Consider the following 18,911-nt stretch of genomic DNA (forward strand, 5'->3'; position numbering starts at 1 on the left):
AGCACTGTTAATTTTACCTTAGTATAGAATTATTTTCTTCCACCACTGAAAAATATTAGATTAATAAATACCCGGTACATTACCAGACATGCCTAATGACATATCATGATCATGATTAACTTTTCAATTCAATTCAAACTTTATGTCAGACTCAGATTGGTCCATATAAAACAACAACGTAAAAACTGAATAAAAACAATAAACTATTTGCCTATAATCTAACATCAGTTAACCTGGCCAGTGTAGTCATATCTAACATCCAAAATCGTTTCAGATGAAGGTCCTGAAGGCAAAATCTTCTCAAAAGGGGTTCTATGACCTAATGTGTATCAGTTGAGGGGTCCTTGACATGAAAAGGTTCAGGTCAATGATGTGAAACCAGAATGTGTAAAGAAAATGATTCTCTTTGTGCAGCCCATTCATCAAATTTTGGAGTTTCTTTAACCTTTCGTGCTTTTTGCTCTTCATGTACTCACCAATGGAATAAGGTGTTAAAGAGCAGCATGACATGTCTGACACTGAAGTCTCTCAAGCACCATATGGGCATGTGGTGCAGACTGTACGAGAGCCTTCCATGACAATGACCGCGAAATAAGAGAGGGCCCTTGAGATGATAGCAGCCGACAATGAGAGGAGACAGGACACTCAGCATTAGGCGGCTGCACTTTGTGTTAAACTTTAGAGGAAAAAAAAGGAAACCGCACTGATGGCTTCATTATTGCACTCTGCTGCTGAGATTCAAGTTGACTCGCAGTATCTTGTAGAACAAGGAAGTGGACCTGTCATCTGCTGTGCAGCTGCTTGAGTTACTGCAGTCCTGTGTGGGATCACTGAGAGAGAAGCTCCCAGAGTTGGAGACATCTGCCGGGGCTCTCCCTGGAGCATCGCAGACCTATCAGCATGAGACGCAGCTCACAAGGAAAAGGGGGGAAAAACTGTTGACGATTAAGCGATGCTTTGTCAAAGTGAGAAATTCGAGGTCAATATTAACACAGACAACTTGCTTCCCGGCTTGAGCCTGCAGCAGGCTGCTTCCAAATACATTAACAGCTGATTTGTTGTGTTAGTTAACGTCATCTTAAATGATGCATTGGTTACTCTAAAATTAGCAAAACCATTCTCTGCCCTGCATCTGTAGGATTTCAACAAGGCTTTTGCATGAGAGCTGCTCCAGTTAAGGGACCTCAGAGCCGAGCAGAGAAAGATTATCCTCCTACAAATCTATTACAAGTTGAGAAATACCTTCCAGGCAACTTTGTTCTAATATTGCTGTAGCACTGAGGGTTTTTCTAGGATTACCTGTTACCTCGGAGGGAGGTAATTTTCTCTAATGAAATGCACAAAAAAATGAACTGAGAATAACCACAGGCAAGAAATGTCTATCAGCAGTGATTCAGTGGAGTGAATTTTCAGGATGTAAAGGTCTAGTTGTTCAAACAAAATCAAGGAGAAAGGATTGTTACAGGGACGGATTGACTATTTGGTGTTTGTGCAGTGCATAAAAATGAATGCAGCTCCAAGTGGTTCAATGTGAAACACATGCTCACTGCCTGCTGATGTGTTGCAGACCACTAGATGTAAGACAGTGTCATTTCTAAGTGTATGTGTAACACCTACATGTACCGAGGTAGCCAAAATTACCGGTTGAAATTAGCCTGACCAGGTCTGGTTGCCCGACTCGGCTGACACTTAGCATGATTAACGTCCCAGAATCGGGCCAAATCAGCTGGCCTGATTCCAGCTGCCGACCCTGCCATCACTGGGCTGTTATCAGAGATGACATGGCCTAGCAGCGCCCCAAACTCAGCGTACTGGATGGAATTAAGTGGGTACTGATTGCAGAGAGTCATGTAGCCAACTAGAGCAGATCCTGGGGCAAAGATGGCTCATTTAAACCCCCTTATCACTACCACCAACTCTCTCTTGTGTTATGTATTCTGTCTTCATCTCAAGCAAACATATTCCACAAATATGTTTAGGAACGTGCACCATTTGAGGCCGATATAAACTTAAATTATGAAGATCAAAGCTAGTTCTCTAAAAGACCGCAAGATTGAAGGAATAGTTCACCCTACAATCAAGAATACATATTTCTCCTCTTACCCATATTGCTATTAAACAATCAAGATTGTTTTGGTACTGGAGATGCCGGCTGTAGAGATGTCTGCCTTCTCTCAAATATAATTGAGTTAGGTGGTACTCAGCTTGTGGAGCTCAAAGTGCCAAAAAAATACTTGATTTCCAAAAATCATGACCCATTTTCTCACAATGATCCACAGACCTTGTTGTGAGCAGTTTCATGTAGGAACTATTTTCTTTCTGCAGAACCACACCCACCATCCGCATCACTGCGCAGAGGGAAACATGCATCCAGAGGACTGCAATGGAATTGAGCTGGCAAAGAATAAACTGTGGGTCCCACGATTCGTTGGAGTAAAATCAAGTCTGTCTTTTTGCCAGCCCTTTGTGTGCGGGTGAAAGTCAGCTGTTGCGAATGCTCTGTCCATTTTACGACAGCTGAGCCGTAATGTTAGCTAGCTCAGTGGTGCTAGGTGAGCTAGCAGTAGATGCACACTTCCTTCTGCGCAGGTGTAGTTTGGCAGAAAGAAAATACTTCCCATTTAAAACTGCTCACAACAAGGTCTGTGGATTATCTTGAGTAACCAGGTCATGACATCTGGAACGAGACATTACTGTTGAGTTTTTCAGTTTTTTTGCATTTATATATTTATTTATTTATTGGCACTTTGAGTTCCACAAGTGGGGAGCCATGTAGTTCCAATATGGAGAGTGCTATAAATAGTAGGAGGAAAACTGTGTACTGTCCGTCACGATCCAGGGTTTTTGACTTTGTTTTGGGGTTTTCTCTCTGTGTTCTTCTTTGTTTCATATTATTCATTCATGTTTAATCTGTTTCCTGTTTTATTTTGTAGATTCTCTCCTCATGTGTCATGCCTGGTTTTACTTCCTGTCTTTGTGTGTTTTCCCACCTGTTTTCTGTCACACCTGTATCGTTAGTCCTTCCCTGTTCCCAGAGTCTTCCCTTTACACCTGTCTGTATTAGTCTTGTTTGCTTGGTGTTCCCCACCACACCTTTGCTGTTAGCCAATCCCCATTTCCCTCCTTTTGACCGTGTCCACCTACTCCAGCTGTGTCTCGTCCTTGTGATTAGTTTTCTGTGCGTATACCTGTGTGTTTCCCGTTGTTCCTTTTCACTTCCTGGTGTTGTCCCCTGCTCCATTTCCTGCCTAATGTCTTGTGCTCTTGCTCTTGTTTCCCTGAGTCCTTCGTGTTAAACCTCTGTTGATTTTCATTTTAGTTATGGGTGTTTTTATCAGCTTTATTAAGGCTCACTTTTTTGTGAAACCTTCAACCTGCCTGCTGCTCTGCATTTGGGTCCTTCCTGAATTAATATATGACACTGTCCCTTTAAGGGCTCATTTATGCTCCCTTTACGTACGAAAATGTATATGTCCGTTTCAAACGATGTTACCGTCACTGCCCACATACTTCCATGCGCCATCCACCAGGAGGCACCCCAGCGTCAAAAGTTTATGACAAAAACAAACATGCCGACGGTGGAGGAGATATTGATAATGTACCTCTTGCATAAAAGACAAAAACAGAGGCAGCGTTGTAGGAGGCAGTGGTCGGTGAGGCCGTTAAATACATCTCGACTGGAGGACGGAGAATTCTTTTCTCAAGTACTGCCGATGAGAGAAATTGAATTGTTATTTCTTCTTTGTGTCTCACTAGAGCTACGTATCGGGTAGTGACAGCAACACTGCTCCCACGGTTCCCGGTGGTACTGCTCCGTTTGACCCGTATCCGTAAGCTTTATGGAAACGTGCAGAAATACGGACGAAATGAACGCAGAGCACGGACAGAAGGCTCCGTCCGTATCCAGATCCGTATTTAACGTTGAGCATAAATGAGCTGTACGTCGACCCTTATCACCTCTGTTGATTTTGTAAAACTGTGGTGCATAGTCACAAACCAAACACACAGTGAACCTGGGGAGCCCCTTCTGAGGGTATGGGGTCATAGAGCAGTTGCCCAGTTGGTACTCCAGCCTGGTTGCCCCCTTTTGTTCAGTAGAGTATGGGTTTAAATGAGAGAAAATACCAGTGACCAACCAGAATCACAGGTCAGACACAATTACTCACCTTTTACAAGTGGTTTTGAGCTCATGTGACTCCACAGGTCAAAAGATCCTATAGCTGTTTAGATACTCCAAGATAGATGGATAGAATAGATACTTATTTATTAATGTGGACCCTCGTGACTGTCACGCATTAAAGCTTTAAGTGAAGCGATGTCATGCATTCATTAAGGCACTGATTGAAAAGACGTGTCATGATGAAGTGGTACCTCTTCCATCACTGCAGTGTGAATTGTTCAGCTGTGTTTTTCAGAGCCCCGGCTCTCCGGGGCCCGTCTGCACAGCCGAGCAGACATCTGCAGCAGAGATCCCCCTGTGACTCCCATCATGGGCTTACAGAGCTGTTTGGAGCAGCCACATTTGATTTAAAGCCTCTGTCACACACACACAGAATGCACTGCTAGCATGTGCAAGCAGGGGCGATGCCACACTTCAGCATGAAAAAGCTGCTGAGGGAGAGTGAATTAAATGAGTCTGCCTCTGTCTGTCTGTTGGCCTATTGCTCAGCGAAGTACAAGGGATAATTACTTATGAGTGGGCCACTGTTATTGATGGGGTACGGATGGAGACAAGGGTTACACTGCTGTTTTAAAAAGCTTTATCTATCCACATAAATAACCCCCTTTATCTCTGTCAGGAGAACACTGCATGTTCATTTAAATGACTGAACTGCATCCAAAGCATGTTATTTAGAAGGTCTGGCTGATGGATTCAGTGTTTGTCAACTACATCGCATTGTGTGCTGATAATCTGCTTTTTATTGTGTCAGTCATTTGCTTTTCACACTGAGAACAGTCCTCACAGCCTTGACAATAGACTCTGCAGTCTTTCTTCTACTAAAATGCCAAGGAAACCTCTTACACACTGCCTGGTGGTCATTTCAGTGTGTTTGTTTATGCAAACAAAAACCCTAAGTCGATCATTTGATGTCTTTGTTAAAGACAATGATGAGAGCGGCGGCAGACTTTCTTACTGGGCCACCCACACAGAGTGAGCACACAGCAGCATCACTCAGCAGAAAAGAAACAAACAGGATCAAGGAATGTAAGTGGAGAAGGGATGAAACGCTCGCAATTTGGGCACACGGGATCAGACAGAATGCAGGATGGCAGAGGCGCGTCTTGTTTTCCTCCTTAAACCGAGAAAGAAAAGCTGTCTTTTTTAAAACTGAGATAGGCTGGCAGCAGACAGCAGCACCATGTGTTCACCACAGAGAGTGAGTGACAAGAGCTGCTGTTAAAGTATACATTACCTTCTGCAGCACATGTTGGCACATCCTTGCCACTCAGCTCTGAGTAATGATCTGTGGTGGCTCCAGTGGAAATAGCAAGTGTGGATTTATCAAGTTCCCATCCTCCGTACTCAAACCCCCGCAATGTCTGCTTCACATGTGTGTGGGCTAACATGTGGACATTTCTATATATAACATACTGCAAGATATCATATCTTAAACAATATACACTTTTTAATAATGTCTGTACCTGTACCTCTGTAACGAAGGGGAAGCCCTCCTCGTGTCAGTGCGGGTTTTCTCTGGGTACTCCAGCTTCCTCCCACAGTCAAAAGACATGCAGGTTAATTGGTAACTCTAAATTGTCCGTAGGTGTGAATGTGAGTGTGAATGGTTGTTTGTCTCTATGTGTCAGCCCTGTGATAGTCTGGTGACCTGTCCAGGGTGTACCCTGCCTCTCACCCAATGTCAGCTGGGATAGGCTCCACTCCCTCCCACTATTACGGGATCACAATATTACGGTCCTGAACTTTGACCCTGTTGCTTTTATATCCGTTGCCTTGACGATAAAACAGATGCAACTCACCAAGTTTGTCAGAGACAGAGATGAACCCAGTGAGATCTGCTGTTGTTACTTTGCAATATAAGTAGTTTAACTTTAAAGTTATAACTGCACAGATTGTAGATTCGAACACATCATATGTGCGACAGTGAAATTATATTTGCAATTTTCTGTCATTTTTATTTCTATAGATATGTCCTCTTCTTGTTCGTAATATTTATGCCCACTTAAACAATCAATATTCCTTTTATTACTGTTCAACTGGTCATCAGTTACTTGAATGTGCTGTCATCCGTCACTGTGACTTCTGACAGCCCTTAAATAGCTGTCAATCACCTGTCAAGCTGTTTGCAGCTCAGTTCATGTGATGTATCGTCCGCTGTGCAGAGAATTGTCAGAATAGCCAGAAAAGCATGCTGGCTTGCACACTGCAAAATCGTACTGGATGTAGTAGAACATCCTGGTATTTGTGGCATACTGCATTTGACATACTATGTATTGGGACACACTAAATCTTTTCTGGCATACTATATAGTATGGTAGTGTGGGTATTGGAATGTACAGTAAGTCTCACTCAAGACGAACAGTGATGGAGCACAACTGCCCCCTCTATCAATACTGGACCAATTTCAAAAAACTGAAACATGGGAAAATAGGGTCCAGGTTAAAAAATGCCAAAGTGAACCTTTAATATCTTTCTAAGAAATCCGTAAGCAAACAATGTGAATGAAGATAAGATGAAGCATTCTGACAGACAATGTCATGGAGGTACTAATTGTCTACTTTCTATCTTTGTTGTTGGTATATTGAGTTGTGTTAAATTGCATGTGTACTGTTGAAATAACAAGATCAACAGAGAGAAAACACTACCTACAGTAGACTTCTCAGACAACATCTTTTACAGTTATAATAGTTTTGGGCAGACGTCAGGTCACACAGTTTGCAGGTGTTGCTATATTTACTACTGCTTTTGTCTCCTCTCTGCCTCACTGGAAAAAAGAGACCTTGTTATGTCATTCACTGGTTTGTGTTAAAGCATTTTAGTCCAGGTAACGTAAAGAGTCACACCCAATTTCTCACATTCATTCATGCTCCCAAGGTTCAGTGAAGAAAATTGCCACACGCTTTGCTGTTGGGTTGAATGCACAGGGGATGCTTTGCAGTATTTTCATCAGCTCCCCTCGAGACTGTTGTTAAGGCTCCTCTGGTTCAGTCATACAAATGGCTGTGGGATTTATTCAGTTACCATCATTGCTGTATGCCATACCGTGTAGCCTGCCACTTCTGCCCGGAAAACCGAACCATGTGCTTTTTTTGGGGGGGATTTTGTGGAAAAGGCGTGTAGAAACAAGTGTAAAGGTGATAAATTTGCATGTGTGTGTGCAGTGTGTGTGAGTATAGAGCTAAATAATAAATCATAAATTGAGATGGTTCCAGTGTCAGGCGAGATGTTTTAAATATTTACTATAAAACACTTTTACTTGCAAAGAGTGAGAAAACTGAACTGATTAGCACACAGAGCAGAGTGGTTATATATATATATATATATATATATATATATATATATATATATATTATATAACACACATTATTGAGCACTAACCTTGGAATCACAATACCTTCTGTTTGCCTTTATATTTCTCTTATTCTTCTGCTCTGTGTGCACTTCTGTTCATAGAGAAGATATTTTTACTTTTTACTTTCTTCTACTTGTCTTGATTATGTTCATTTTATGATGCAATTCACCCACTTTTAAAGCTCCTACCCACCACACAGACCTATGAAATCTCAGCAGCATGTTGTTTCAGCCATCAATTTGCAATCAGCTAGAGTCCTTGAGGCCCAAGGTTATAGAAGGTTTCTACAACCTGACATGCTTTAATGCTCATTTAACTCATTTTTTTCCTCGTTCACTGGCTGAAAGGAACAGCAAACACGTTTGATGAAGGGTGCTCTGTAATACTAAATACATAAAGTACAGCTGAGGCTGATGGGAATGTCATTAGTTTTGCATGTATTTGGACATAATCCAAAGGACACATTATTACTGGACAAATTTAAATTTTGGACATGATCGTGGGACTAGAGGAAATGTCAGAGGATCATCAGCATAAATGGAATTCATCCTCTGGGGACAGCCCAGATGCCGGGGGAAATGTTGGCATTGTATGTTTCTGCAAACCGTGGTTTCATACGTGCAAAGGTTATCATTTTCTAAAGTAAAGTAGTATGAGCTGACTTTGTCATGGGGAGATGAAGGGGATAGTGGATTGTGTGACACCTGAGCGAGATGCCTGCCAAGCTGCAGACCACTGTTCGAGAACAATATAACCACTTGCAAGTCATTGCTGTGTTCCAAGTGGCTTTTTAGACACCCACCATGTGGGTGGTTTTTACGGACCCACAGCTCTTTTTTGAGAGGCTTTTTAGCTCCAAAACTTGGGTGTTATTTAAGGACACATCGTGTGTTTCCCACAGCTTTTTAGACCCCAGATGTAGGCTACGTGTGTTTAAGTGACCCGTGGGACTTTTTCCAGCAACCTTTCAGACCACAAACATACATTTTCTTCCGGGAGCCACTGCTGAGTTTCCTGCAACATTTTAGCTCCCAAATGTGGGTGTGTTGAAGTGACCCCTGGATCTTTTTCAAGTGACTTTTCAGCCCCCAAAAGCAATTGCGGTTGTTTTTTAGGGACCTCTTGCTGTGTTCCCTGCAACTTTTTAGCCCCCACATGTAGGCTAGGTGTGTTTAAATGACTCATGGCTGTTTTTCCAGCAGCTTTTTGAGCCCCAAACATAAATTTCCTTCAAGGACCCTTTGCTGGGTTCCCTCCAGCTTTTTAGCTTCCAAAAGTGGCTGTTTTTTAGTGTCCCATCACCATTGTTTAAGTGGGGATACTGCCATGAAAAGTGGTTGTTTTTTACTAACACATCGCTGCATTTCCAGCGGGGATTGTGCCCCTAAAGCCAGGTATTTCAAGACAAAACATGATCTTTCCCTACCCATAACCAAGTGGGTTTTTTTCTCAGCCTTAACCTTACCATGTGTTAGCCACACTGTTGTTGAAATGTAAAGTTTTAACATATCCACTACATAATATGCAAATATAAAGTATCCATGGTTTGGAGAAATGTACAGTTTTTGTGGCGATTGGCTTGCAGAGGATCATAAATGTCTGTAAAAACTTTTATGGCACTCTACAAAATAGTTGTCTACTTTTAGTATGGCTAAAAACATTGCTATACAAACCAACTTCACTGATCAATCAGCTGTTTTAGTGTTTATGCCCGACATAAGGAATCAAAGTGTTGGAAGCAAACATGTAAATAAAGACATAATCCAAAGATGTTGAGCAAAATAATCTTGTATTTTGGCATTTGAAATAAAACAGCTTTTCATGAATCATCAGATACGCAATTAACTCCAAAGGTCAGAGAAAATTAAGAGTAACTATTTATCTTTGTACTTGGTATCTTTCTCCTCGCTGTTTGGCAGACCTGTTTGCCCGGGAAAGGGGGCGATCTTCAGGAAGAAATAGGGGTTACTTTGAACCCGTAAGGCCACCAGGATGGGAGTAGCTGCGTAGAGCAAGTTAGCTGCCAGCACAGACCAGAAAGCATCATTTGGGATGCGAAATGGAGCTGTGGTACGAGGGTGGAGGGACCCTCCAATGTGGGCCCACTGGCACTGGAAGGAGATACAGACAGCAAGACAGACGTTAGACTGCACCGTCATATACTGACACTGCATATTGTTCTTTCTTCCACTATTTTGTTCTATATTTACACTAATGGCAGGTCATTTTAAACCTCGATGTTTCTTTCCACAAACCCTCCAGAGGAATAATTTGGAGGGGATGAGTTATCTTGAGTCTCTCTTCCACAGTCATTAGTCTACCATTAAAACAGACAGAACAGGATCCTAAAAGGGAAGATAAGCCGATTGCACAGGAGATGTACGGACTTAAAAAGCTGGCTGTTTAGAAAACAGAGTATCTGCAGCCGCTTATAAACAAGGCTTTAATCAAGTGCTTCCTCATGGTTCATAGCTCTAATCTCTCTGTCAGGTTAGTATGGGAGAAAGCACCAGCAGCTTGTTTATTACAGAACATACACTTCAAAGGATAAATGTGGTCCAGGTGATTATTAGCAGGATGAGAGCTCGCTACAAGGAGTTTAATTGCAGTGGCACATGTCAGGCCTCTTTGTACGGAAAATAAACTTTACTTTAATTTGACTTTAATCAATTAGAGGCAGCAATTTTCCCAAATGACTTCATGTAATGCAACAAACTGTACTCAGTGTGCAACACCTGTATCCTGAACAGAGTTTCACATATTGGCTGTTCGTCTTTCTGTTTGTGGTGTTACCTGGATCATGGCTCCAGCTAGGAACACAGTCCAGTCTGACATCCATGAGCATCCAGGCTTCAGGAGACCGTAAACAAACGCACCCAAGAGAGGCAGTGCGTAGAAGAACAAGTGCAGCATCTGTAAAAACAAAAGTTGATCATTTTTGCAAAAGTGAAAATTTCCAAACTCTTTCCTCAACATTTTGAATGACTTTGCTCTGTACTTCCAACATATACACTGCAAATCACAGCACAGTAGGTAGTTGCTGGTGTATACTACAGCAAACAGGGACTCTGGATCCAGTGAAAATTGCCTAGCGCAGGAGGACTTTCCTCTCCATCACTGTCAGTCTATGTTGTTGTTGGGCCCTGACCAACAATCCAGCAGACAATTAATACAGTACATCTTCCTTCTCCTCTGGCTTACACTGCACTTCGCCTACTCTCACTGAATACAGACAAGGGCTGCTTTGACTGTGGAATGCAAACACTTACACCCTCAGAATAATCTGCCTGCACTTCCAGTGCGGAAAAATACTTGCAGCAAAAGTAAAATAAAAGTTAACACATATTAGCAGTAAGTGTCATACGTTAATGTAATCACCTTATACTTTATCTGCTCTATCAAATAAAGTAGACAGTGTTTTGATGTTGTATATGGTCCCTGTGTTCCTGGGTCCAACTACATCCAATTAACAGTGCACCATTTTATCACCTGAAAGATCCCATGTTGTAAAAAGTCAGATTTCCATGTTTTGTTTTGTTTTTTAATATAAAGAAGATATGGGTGCGATATAAAGACCGTGAAAGTATCAAAACGCTCAGCCCGCAGAGAAATGAATACGGTCCATATTCAGAAACTCTGCCGTCGGGACTTCCATTAAGTGGTGATGTGAGAACTGTACTATATAGACCGTTTCACTGGAATTGCATCACTAGGGGCGCCTACGAGCTCATCTGGAAGAGGACAGGCGCCCCATGTACAAAGGCTGTGTCCTTGCCGCAGCGGCTGCAAATTCAGTTCCAGCCCACGTCCCTTTGCTGCACGTCATTCCATCTTTCTCTCTCCTCGTTTCACGCTTTAGCTGTCCTATAAAATAAAGGCAGTAAAGCCCCAAAAAATATATTTTTTAAAAAAAAAAAGAAAGAAAAAGAAAGAAATTGCATCACTAGGGAGCAGCTCAACAGCTCTGGCCCAAATTTACTTCCTGTAAGCTGACAAAAATTCAGAGTGCTGTTGGAGTGTACCATTGAAGTGAATGTGTGATTAACTTAACCGTATGTTAATTAATCTAGAAATAGAATGCTTTTTTAGAAAAAAAATCGGTAACACTTTAGGTATCTACATAAGAGTGACATAACACTGTCATAACTATGACATGACACGGTCACAAACCTGTCATGAACATTATGTACATGTCATAAACGTTTATGACTGGACATTGTTTGGGTTGTCTTGATTATGACAACTTGATATTAATCAAAGTGACATTACCAGAAGTTGTCTTTGTCATGACAAGTTGACATTAAATTTGTTTGGTATGTCCTTATAATGACAAGTTGACATTAACCAGGATGACATTACCAGAAGTGCAAAGTTAGTCCACTAAACAAGCTTGTTTCCCACAAAGACCACCTCATATCATTAGGATAACTGTCAGAGAACGTATAGAGAACAACATGTAAACGTGTTGTCTTACCTTACCGGTGTTGTGCCATGTTTGTTTACCATCTAGCTCTGCTTTCCAAAGCGCGGCAAAAATGTCGCGAGAACAAGCAGCAACAGCTGGAGGGCAGAACCGGACAGTAGCCTGAAAAGTTCATTCATTTATTTTATGAAAGATTTACGGCATAATGGCTGACTTTTTGCCAGACTTCGACTTTGTGGAGGAGGAATTTGATTTTGCAGGGTTTGATGGCCGCCCTTATTTATTTGAGCCAGAATACACTGACGAAGAGCTTCATGAAATTGAAGAATGGAGGAGGAGAGAGAGAGAGGCACAACAGGTAGAGGACGAGAGAGGAGGAATGGCTGCTGCAAGGCTGCGTAGCTCTGGAAATTGGTGGTGTACCTGTGAATGCTGTGCCCCAGTGCCCACAGAAGAGGAATGCCTCTGTTGCAAGGAATGGGACCGCTTGCAGCCTTATTTTCAAGGTCTGGATGTGACCGAGGACGAGACACCTCCACCTGGAGTAGTATCCAGCTGGGCTTTATCTAGAGCTCTCGAGATATATTTCAGCCGCGCTTTGGAAAGCAGAGCTAGATGGTAAACAAACATGGCACCACACCGGTAAGGTAGACAACACGTTTACATGTCGTTTTCTATATGTTCTCTGACAGTTATCCTAACAATATGAGGCAGTCTTTGTGGAAAAAAAAGCTTGTTTAGTGGACTAACTTTGCACTTGAAGGTTGCCCGTTCACTTACGTTTTAATAGGTCTGACGCTACTATGTGCCCCAGCTGTATCTAGGCTAATGGCTAACATGCTAACTATTATTTTTATGTCACTAGTCACTTCACTTGAAACAAATTTAGGACGATAGGAGACAGGTTGAAATAAACCGAAATTTCCCTTTAATGTCAAGTTGTCATAATCAACACAACCCAAACAATGTCAACTTTACATTACAAAAATTGAATGACACTTAATGAAAGCAGTCATAAATGTTTATGACATGCACATAATGTTTATGACAAGTTCATGACAGTGTCATGTCACCCTTATGTAGACACCTTCAAGTAAAATTTCACTCTCATTTTATTGTAGAGCGGCAGATTGAATTTAAGAACGCACCCAAAGAGACCAATTTAGGATGTTCATGTTGTCAAATTTGAAACGCTCTGTTGCTTTGCAATGTAATTCCCGTGAAACGGTGCGGTTACAGTCATTCCTTCGGCTGTGATGACGCTGTGGAGACACTGAGAGTGCAGACATGGAAGACCCGGAAACACTGACCAATCAGAGCAGGCTGGGTTTTCTCAGGAGGGGGGATTAAACAGAAAGGCGCCAAAATGGAGTGTCTAAAATGCAGAATGGATACAGGTATCTTTCAGCAGACAGTATGAGAAAAATAATGTGTTTTTTGAACAGTAAAGTATGTAAACATGTTCTAGTAGAAATACAAAATATAAGATTGAGCCTAAATATGGGTATGACATGGGACCTTTAATCTTATCTTTGTCGAGTGTAACATTTTAATTTGCAGTGTAACGGCAGCCATATACAATTGTGTAATGTGAAATGTAAAGAAGTAAAATGAGCTCTAACAAAATTGAAATGAATCTGAATCAGTATCTCCAAATTGTTCTTGAGCATTTTGCCACTTCTCAGCTCTGCAGTCCTTCAAACACAAATTTGCACACTCAGCACAAACTACTACTGCCACACAATGGTCATTACAAAGACTGTCTTGACCTTCAACTTAAAATATTTGGTGCATGAAAGCTGGTTTCCCACTTAAAAAAAACCTCAAATCATACCACTCAACAGCTTCTTTTCATTCTTGCTCTGAGGTCTAGATGAATTCTAATGAGTTGGGCCCAAAGCCTGAAAGCCAATCATATATGCCCTTCAGTCTTTTGTTCAAATGTCTTTTTAGTGCTGCCACGGTAATCTGTCACATATCGTTCATCATCATCAATGAATAAAGAGGTCGGTCACTGCAGAAACACTGCAACCCTGTGCAACTTCATTTTATTTCTTCACACCCACACATGCACACAAGCACCCGGGAGCTTATGCTACACACACACAAACACAGATTTGCAAAGGCCACTACCCAAGACATACTTTCACATGCTGCACACACACCCTCCTCCCACCCAGTGAGATGCTGATGGGGGGCTTTGGGAGAGGGATTAGCTTATCAAGTTCTCAGCATGCGGTTCGTCTGTCTGATCAATGACTCGCAATTGTGACTGGACTGCAGCCCTGACAAGGTCTTTGGATAACCTATTGACAAAGCTGTGTACACTGAACAAAACACAACAAAACCCACGGCCGAGCAGGGTCAGGAGGAGAAAATAAAAGGAAAGCAGACCCGCCGCCCGTCACAGTAATAATCTGTTATCCATCTCACGCAAATGAAAGAGAGAGACAAAGATGCGCTGGCCTTTCAACCCTCGCTCATTGTTGCTGTAATGATGAAAAATGGCTCTGTAATCAGCTGCGAGCGAAAAGAGTGGAGGAGATAAGGGCAAGCCTCCAGCACACTCAGAATGATATCCATGAAAGCAGAGGTCCATTATGTGGCTGCTTATTTAAAACACAGGCTGAGTGTGGAGACAGAGAGAGGAAAAAGCACTCACCATCACTCGGGGGTAGCCCACAGGATCCTTCAGGTAGGGCTCATACTGCCGCAGGTAGGTGGAACAGGCTTCTACTGGAGAGTCTAGAGCCACCTACAGAGGACGGACAAAATAACAGGCAGAGATGGGCAGAATTTCAAATAGATGTATTTAAAATATATGTTTAATTCCTTTTGAGTATCTTGTGATTTGTATTTTGCTGGAAGAAAAAACCAAGATGTGATATTTAACAAAATACTTTAAGAGGTTGTACATGTGTATTTAAAGTAGTTACAATACATTATTATCTCTGCCATGCGTAAGCCTGGAGGGGATCGTGTGTCTGTCTGTCTGTCTGTCTGTCTGTCTGTCCACAGCTAATCTCACAAACTACTGGACCAATCAGCCTAATATTTTGTGTGCACATGTATGACTGTATGCCCAATGAAATCTTGTAGTTGTGTTGATTTATAATTCAATCAAGACCACTTTAGTCAAAGAAAACTTTATTTCCATTTGTAGTATTACATTTGGTGGTATGGCTCTGTTCTGGGGCCTCTCTGCTTTTCCTAGGACTACGCAGAAAGCCTAAGATGGAGTAAGCACACCTCTCCGCCCTTCCATGCTCCCACGTGTAAAGCCTAAAGCGGAAAGAGCATACCTCTCTGCCCTTCTCCGTGCCTATGTTGAAAGCCTAAGCTGGAAAGAGCATACCTCTCTGCCCTTCTCCGTGCCTATGTTGAAAGCCTAAGCTGGAAAGAGCACACCTCTCTGCCCTTTCACGCGCAAAAAAACTCCCGACAGCCTGAGACAGAGAGAGCAAACCTGCCCTTCCATGCGAATACATGGAAAGCCTAAGGCAGGGAAAGCACCAGCAAACTTTGCTATTTCTTGTGGCTCATAATCTGATATCCACAGCAAAGTCTGGTCTCATTCTGAACCGGAGAATCCACAGATTAATTCCATACCTGATATGTTTTGATCCACTAAAGCTGGGCATGATACAACATTTTTAAAGAATCCCAATTTATCTTCGTTGCCATCTGGACTGTAAGGGAGCCAGGAGGGACAATTCCACCTGCCACAGCTCTGTCAACCCAGGCAACCCCCTGGTGCAGGTCTGTATTCTACTGAGTGCACTTCTCTAGTTTAATATGTCTTTATATTCTCAAATATGACACATTTTATCATGAGGTTTAAACTGCAGGAAAGACTGTACAACAATTAGCCTAATAACAGTCTTTCATTACATGTATGTGAATCACATGATCGTTACTGTCGAGTCAAACAATGTGCCTGTTGTGAACTATTGTATTTCATTTGTAATCCCCTGGAAAGTTGATGTTGGTATTGGACAAAAGTGGAGGGTGTGCTTCTCTTTTTCTTCTACTATTTTGTGCTCCATCATACTCTGCTGTAATGGTAAAATTGTCTTTTGCACTTAATTTTAAAGTTGGAGAGCTTCGAAATTTACTGACTTCACTGCACTTCTATTTATCATTCCTGAAAAAGGCATCTGCTATTATCATCTGAAAGAAGTAGTGCATCACTGTGGACTGACTGTTCAGTTCCCCCGGTTGCTTTTCAAATGGCTGTTCACTCATTCGGTCAATGAGTGAATTCGCAGCCTCCCACTTTTCAAATCTATGATGTGGGAAATAAGCAGAGTCCATCTTCTCAATGTAGGGTGGTTAAGGTCAGACTCATATTGAGGCCTAAAATGTTTGTATAGAATGTATATTATTATCTTGAAATGACAAGATTTACAATTTTTCTGAATTGCAACTCTACTTGTATTTTAATTGACTACATTTTCTCTTTACCAGTTATATAGTATTTGTAATTTGTAACAAGACACTTTCTGATGTATTTGTGACATGAAGTGCAATTCATTCTGACAACACTACAAATTACTACTGCAACAAAACACAGATTTAAACATCTCTCTGACACTATATGAATTAAGTATGAACATCCAGATAGACACAAGGATTTTCAGTATTATAATTGCTAATTAGAACGATACACTGAACATGGTCAAATGATTAGTTTTGGGAAGCACGCTTTCTTGCTGAGAGTTAGATGAAAAGATAGATATCACTTTCATATCTGTCCAGTAAGTGTGAAGAAACTGGAGACTGAACAGCCTGTCTGGCTCCGTCCAAAGACAACAAAATCTGCTTATCACCACCTCTTCAACCCACTAATTAAACTACAACATGTCTTTTTTGCATGTTGATTTTTATCCGGATTAAAGAAACAAGATATGACATGTTAATTGATGAACTTTAGAGGTGTTGGAAGGATTTTCATGTTTGACTAGAGCCCCTCAAGCTATTTCTGTTTTCAATCTTTTGGCTGAGCAAAGCCAGTGCTTCTCAACCTGGGGTCTTTGGACCCCCAGGGGTCCTTAAAGGGATCCAAGGGGTCCCCAGAAAAATGTGAAATAGTTTAGTTTCCCTATTCAATTCACTATAGAAGAGAAGTGAATCATGATAGTGACTATTCTGTTAAGTTGTACTTCCTCCACTGTTATCTCCTCAGCTGTAGTTGACAGCGATAGAATTCTTGTCTTCATCATTTATAACAACTAAAATCTTTTCAGATGGAGGTCCCTGATGCAAAATCTTATCAAACAGGGCTCTGAGACCTACTGTACATCAACTCTGGGGTCCTTAACACAAAAAAAGTTTAAGAACCACTGAGCTGAGATTACCTAACCGACTGTGGAAGGTAGCTTCATTAACCATACAGACATAACAGTCCTATCAATCCTTCCATCTAACTCTTGGCAAGAAAGCAAATAAGCTTTTCCCAAAATGTCAAACTATTCTTTTTATTTAATAATATTCCTAGCATAGTAGTTATTATGTTGAAATAGACAATTGAAATGTCATTACCCTTTAAAGGTCCTGTGTGTAAGATTTAGGGTGATTCGGTGACCTCTGGTAGTGAGAACGCTGGCGCAGCACCTGCTAATGTGTGCTTACCTTTTGTCTCTGATAACTTAAGATCGAGATGTTCAGGAGGTTTTTACTGGAGATGAATTATCCAAGCAAAGTCTTTTCTTCTGAATAAAGCAGTTTCACTTTAAAGAATCCATTTTTCCTACACTCATCATGTAGCAGCTGATTACTAAGTTGACCAATCCAAAAGTACAAATGGCTCTTTCCTGAGAGCCAGTGTTTGGTTTGTCCGTTCTGGGCTTCTGTACAACATGGCAATCTCTAGGTGTTTCTCAAAGTCAAGGAAGGATTTCAAGGATGCTACCTCGTCAAATCCCACCTAAGGACCTGCCAGGATCCTTCACTTTTAGAAACACCATCTGTGAATGAGGAGCTGCTCCCTATGTAGATATAAATGTCTCATTCTAAGGTTAGGAAAACACAGCTGTTCTTATTTTCAGGTAATCACACACACTAAAGAAAACATACTTATTATGGTATATTTAATTTCTGACAATATATTCCCCTAAATCCTCCACACTGGACCTTTAATGCCAGATCATTTTTAGAGCATACATAATGTACCCATGTGGCTCAATTAGCTAAACATATTGCTTGTTAAAGCAAATATAATGCACACTATACAAATCCTAAACACTCCCTGGACTAACCACTCTGCATGAGCAAGGCCAAATCACTTCTAAAACTACCCATTACAGTCTCACCCTAAACTCTGTCAGTAACACGTGTGTGATGTGCACTCACCAGGCCTCTGAGGGCAGTGAAGGCCATGGCAGCTAACAGGAGCAGCACCAGCATCAGATCCAAGGGACGCCAGATCAGCTTCATGCTTTGAGCGTGCTGGGCCTGCGGGGAGAAGCCAACATAATGTAGAGTGTTGAGCTGGTTAGTCAAGGTCGTTGTTTCATAGCATACTCTCACTCTCACTTTAATGAGACCTGTGTTTCTAAAGCGGGGATGGAATGAATGTGTGTCTCTACAGGGTTGCGTAACTGATTTTTTGGCCACCTGGGGGAACAAGAACCAATTTGTTAACATAAAATTGACTTATCATTGGCATTTAAATTGATATTGCAAACTTGTGCATTTTGGGTTCACTACCATGACCTGCACGGAAAACATTGCCAGTTGAAAGTCAATTAGGATCCTTTGTTGTGGTGGACACATGAATTCCCTGGTTAATCACACCACTCAGTGGGCATTGATTAATGTTACAACCCCCTAAGTAGTATAAAGAGGGTAAAGTCCACATAGAGAGGAGGTCGGGTGGTAGATGGGTTGACGAACACTAGACTTTCACCTGTGAGACTGCTGTTTGTGTCCAATTTGAAACAAAAAGTCAATATGGA

At 41.6% G+C, this 18,911-nt stretch overlaps 1 protein-coding gene across 1 annotated transcript in view; it reads right to left on the reverse strand.

Annotated features, from left to right (window-relative positions):
• Window positions 1-9,406: 9,406 nt before the first annotated feature.
• The window catches only part of tm6sf2b (transmembrane 6 superfamily member 2b), a 29,151-nt gene continuing 19,646 nt past the window's right edge, over window positions 9,407-18,911 (reverse strand). Inside the window, exons 8-11 of the mRNA XM_049587947.1 lie at window positions 18,307-18,408; window positions 14,618-14,710; window positions 10,326-10,445; window positions 9,407-9,643 (exon numbers count right to left, since the gene is read on the reverse strand). Coding sequence (XP_049443904.1) covers window positions 9,407-9,643; window positions 10,326-10,445; window positions 14,618-14,710; window positions 18,307-18,408 — 552 coding nt within the window. The remainder of the gene's footprint in view (window positions 9,644-10,325; window positions 10,446-14,617; window positions 14,711-18,306; window positions 18,409-18,911) is intronic.

This window comes from Epinephelus fuscoguttatus, linkage group LG10, assembly GCF_011397635.1.
Source record: "Epinephelus fuscoguttatus linkage group LG10, E.fuscoguttatus.final_Chr_v1".
In the NCBI taxonomy this organism is placed as follows: Eukaryota; Metazoa; Chordata; class Actinopteri; order Perciformes; family Serranidae; genus Epinephelus; species Epinephelus fuscoguttatus.